General features: G+C 32.2%; 1 protein-coding gene across 1 annotated transcript in view; it reads left to right on the top strand.

Moving 5' to 3' along the window:
• LOC106871988 (cilia- and flagella-associated protein 221) overlaps positions 1-5000 on the top strand; it is a 103168-nt gene that overhangs the window by 74679 nt on the left and 23489 nt on the right. Inside the window, exons 16-17 of the mRNA XM_089365986.1 lie at positions 3043-3144; positions 3789-4007. Coding sequence (XP_089222112.1) covers positions 3043-3144; positions 3789-4007 — 321 coding nt within the window. The remainder of the gene's footprint in view (positions 1-3042; positions 3145-3788; positions 4008-5000) is intronic.

Raw genomic sequence — 5000 nt, forward strand, 5'->3', positions numbered from 1 at the left:
ATAATAAAAATAATAATAATAATAATAATAATAAAAACGAATGTGTGTGTATATATATATATATATATATATATATATATATATATATATATATATATATATATATGTTTATTTGTATATGTGTATGTATACGAATATATTTGTACATATATGTGTATATATTTACTCACACATACACACATACATGTATATATATATGTATGTGTATATATATATATATATATGTATATATATATATATATATATATATATATATATATATATATATATATATATATATGTATATACATATATGTTTGTATATTCATTTATATATATGTATATATATATGTTTGTATATGTATATATATATGTATATATGTATATATGTTTATATATATATATGTATATATATGTGTGCATATGTATATACATATGTGTGTGTATATATATATATATATATATATATATATATATATATATATATATATATATATATATATGTATATATACATCCATATATATATGCATTTATTTATATATATATGCGTACATTTTTATATACATGTACCTTATATATATATATACATACATATATAAACATATATACATATATACATATATATATATATATATATATATATATATATATATATATATATATATATATATATATATATATATATATACATATATATATATAAGTTAAATTTTTGGTTTCTGATGCGCTGCTTCACTAGGCAGCTTTATAACTTCTCTGCAGAAAATATTTAAATTGATTGGGCCCTGATGATATAGACTGTAAACTCTTTGATATTGTTACCCATCTTTCCTTGTTTTATTTCATTTCATTTCATTTCATATTTTATTTTATTTTATTTGGTTTTTGTTTTTAATTTCGTTTTATTTTTCTTTTGTTTTGTTTTTGTATTTTCTTATTTCAATTGTTTGTTAGTTATTAATACAAGAAAATAAGTTTAAGTACTAGCAAAAAAATAATAATAAATATATAAAAAAAAATAAAAAAATAAATATAATAGAAATAAAGATAAAAGCAAATAAAATAAAGAAAATAAAAAGAGAGAAGTAGAATTTTAAAGCATCTTCCTCATATTAGTTTATATTTTTGAATCTTATTGGAAAAACTAATCTGAAATTGGTGTGTGAACATATTTATAGAAAGTAATCTCTTAAAAATAATTTTGTTTTATGTTTCTTTCTCTCTCTCTCTCTCTCTCTCTCTCCCCCTCTCTCTCTCTCTCCCTCTCTCTCTCTCTCTCTCACTCTCTTTCTACCTCTGATTCTGTCTCATTATTCCTCTCTCTTTCTCTCCCTGTTTTTATCTATCCCTGTCTTCCTCTTCCCCCCTCTCTGTCTCTCTCACACTTCCCTGTATTTTTGCTTACCGTTTGACCTCAAGATCACGAGTTCACACCTTGGCACAAGCAGGTATAATAATGATTTAAAGTTTCGGCTCAAGAACAGCACTTTAAACCTTTCGTTACTGTATTTATTTTGAGATGCTCTGTGCTTCTTTCAATTTATTTTAAATATAACAAAGAATTTAGTAAAATAACTTAGTTATCATTCACCTAGTGTTAGGAACATGTGTGTGCGTGTGTATGTGTGTGTGCATGTATAAGCAAGTGCATGTGTGTGTGTATGTATGAACAAGTGTATGTGTGTGTGAGCGCATATGTGTGTGTGTGTGTGAATGAGTACGTGTGTGTGCATATGTGTGTGCATGTGTGTGTGCATGTGGTATTTGTGTGTGTGTGTGTGTATGACCAAGTGTATGTGTGTGTGCACATACGTGTGTGTATGTGTGTGTTTGAGCAAGTGTGTGCATGTGCGTGCACATGTGTGTGTATGTGCACACATACAGTGTTAAAGAATGAAAGAAAAGCATCTAACTGTAAACAAAAAAAGGAACAGCTTCCTTGTTCCCTTCTTAGAATTCATAAGCATAGAGCTGGATTTACAAAAGCCTATTTCACTCCACAGCTATGGACATAGAAATATGAAAATCATTATCCTTAACCGAGGAGGGAGGCGGTGGAAGTTATGCAATATGCATTTCAAACTTTGACTCTCAATATTAATAAACGTTTTCCACAGGCTGCTAAGTTCTTGGCTTCTCAAAGCAGTTCCGGCTCTGATATTTTTATCAGATATATTGGTTTACTTAGACTTCATTTTCTGCCACGATACATCCAAGACTGTTATTGACAGGAAGAACACTGTTGGTAATGCTATCCAAACTGACCTTGTTAAACGTTTTTGTTTTCTTTCCAAAATAATTGCTTCCTTGTTTGGCAATTATTGTATAACAGTGGGATTAAAAGATGCGTATAGGTGAAAGAGCAGCTGTGTGGTAAGTAGCTTGCTTACCAACCACATGGTTCCGGGTTCAGCCCCACTGCATGGCACCTTGGGCAAGTGTCTTCTACTATAGCCTCGGGCTGACCAAAGCCTTGTGAGTGGATTTGGTAGACGGAAACTGAAAGAAGCCTGTCGTATATATATATATATATATATATATGTATGTGTGTGTGTGTGTGTGTGTGTGTGTGTGTGTGTGTGTATGTGTGTGTGTGTATGTGTATGTGTTTGTCCTTGCAACATCACTTGACAACCGATGCTGGTGTGTTTGCGTCCCTGTAACTTAGCAGTTTGGCAAAAGGGACCGATAGAAATAAGTACTAGGCTTACAAAAGAATAAGTCTTAGGGTCGATTTGCTTAACTAAAGGCGGTGCTCCAGCATGGCCACAGTCAAATGACTGAAACAAATGACTGGTGCTATAGAAGAAGGCACTTGTCCAAGATGCTGTTTAGTGGGATTGAACACAAAACCATGTAGATGGCAAGCAAATTTCTTAACCACACATCTCATGTTTGTGTTCAGGATTATAATTCAATATGATCATTATTTCCAAAGGCAGTCAGACACTACATGAGGTGGTGGTGGTGGAGGTGGAATTTCTATTGCTATTTCTAGAAGCTTCCATGTTCGTTTGTATTCATTCAGTGACTCCTTGTTGATGTTGTTGTTGTTTGCCCAGGTACCTCAGTATTACAAACTACAAGACTATGAACCATGCGATATACACGAAGCAGCTGTCTCCTACTTGTACCCAGATCCCGAAAGGTACATGCCCATCACGGTGAGTGAGTTTTATATTTCTGTTGATTCATCTTTCTTGCATTATTATAGCATATTCAATACATCCTATAGTAACGTTGGTCACCTAATTGTATATATTTATTTTTGTATATATTTATATTTAACATTTATCATCTAATTGCATATATTTATCATTGCTTTTCATAAAAAAAGCCTTTATTTTTTTGATATCCAATGTGCATTTTTGCTTTTTGTCTTCTTACTTTCCCCCATATCTCTTCTATGTGTAATTTCTATTTTCTTTTTGAAACGTATTTCTATTATATATATATATATATATATATATATATATATATAGATGTAGGTATGTACATACATGTACATATATATGCAAATACTCATTTATTATTTGTATTATATATATATATATATACACACACACATATATATATATATATATATATATATATATATATGGTTCAAACGTATAGAAAATGAAAGACAAATATTGGTGAAGGAGCAACAAGCAGGTGTATTAGTTTGATGCATGAGAAGAATGGAGTACAGTTTTGCAGCCTTATTGTTAACTTTCTTCTTCATTACTTTGATACTTAAACCACTGAAAATGGTTGTTTTTCTCTTTTATTTTTCTTCCCCCTGAAACCTGTCTTTGACTCCATCAAGGTAACTACACCTGTGGTCGTCATCGATTCCTCTTTCAAATACAGAAAGAAAGCTAAATCACCCAAGAAAAAACACCCGGAAACCCATGAAAAATCTGGCGCTACAAAGAGGTTATCTCCACCAAAAATGGACAGCAGTATCACTGATGAAACTTTAATGAAATTTAAGATGCCAGACTTTTTGCTGCATCATTTGAAGAATTCGACAGAGCACATGTTTGTAAGTGAAATGCTATTTTCATTACATTGGTCATTTTCTTTCTTCCTTAGTTAATCTTTTTGCTACCATATATCTGCTGAAATGCATTCTCTTCAAGCATGTCGTGTACCTTGGTGGCTAGTTGTTATAAGAGAGAGAATCATTTCTATTTTGAAAATATTTCTTTCCTACACTAGGCACAAGGCCCAAAACTTTTGGGGTGGGGCCAGTCGATTAGATCGACCCCAGTATGCAACTGGGGGTCAGTATAATCAACTCATCCCCTCCCCCAAAATTGCTGCTGTTGTGACAAAATTTACAATAATCATCATCATCATCATCATCATCATTGCCGCCGCAGCCACCACCACCACCACCACCACCACCGCCGCCACCACCAACACCACCACCACCACTACCACCACAACCACCACCACAACCACCACAACCACCACCACCACCACCACCACCATCATCACTATGGCTAGTGTGAAAAGACCGATTCTGTGCGTGCGCATCTGTGAAAAAAAGGAGAATGGCCCTGTTGTTCAGGCACCCATGGCTTTTGTGGGTTTTTCCACAAGGACCTTAAAGCGCCTCACCTATTGGGAGTTTTTAATTTGTTCAATTTTTATTGTTATTACATTGTGTACACACCAAAACCCATTGTATCATCTTGATTTTGTCTTTTATGTTGTATGTCTTTTAATATTTTTTATGTGAGGCCTTGTGGCCAATAAAAAAATTAATTATTGTTATTGTTATTTCTATAAAAGATTTCCAACACATTTGTAGGGAATTAATTTTTATTGTAAATTTTCTCTTTAGTCTTTCATCCTCTGAGAGACTATCTACTGTTTAAACAATTTCAAAGAATTGGTTGCTTTAACATTTCCGTGAGGTTGTTTGAAAAACAAATAAAAAGCGAAAAAAAAAATGAAGACATCAATGGAAGAGTGTAGATTTAATTAGATTAGATGCTCAACTGCACTAGATGCTGTCAGATGGGAAAGG

Source organism: Octopus bimaculoides, chromosome 18 (genome assembly GCF_046866305.1).
Source record: "Octopus bimaculoides isolate indiv1 chromosome 18, ASM4686630v1, whole genome shotgun sequence".
NCBI classification, from domain to species: Eukaryota; Metazoa; Mollusca; class Cephalopoda; order Octopoda; family Octopodidae; genus Octopus; species Octopus bimaculoides.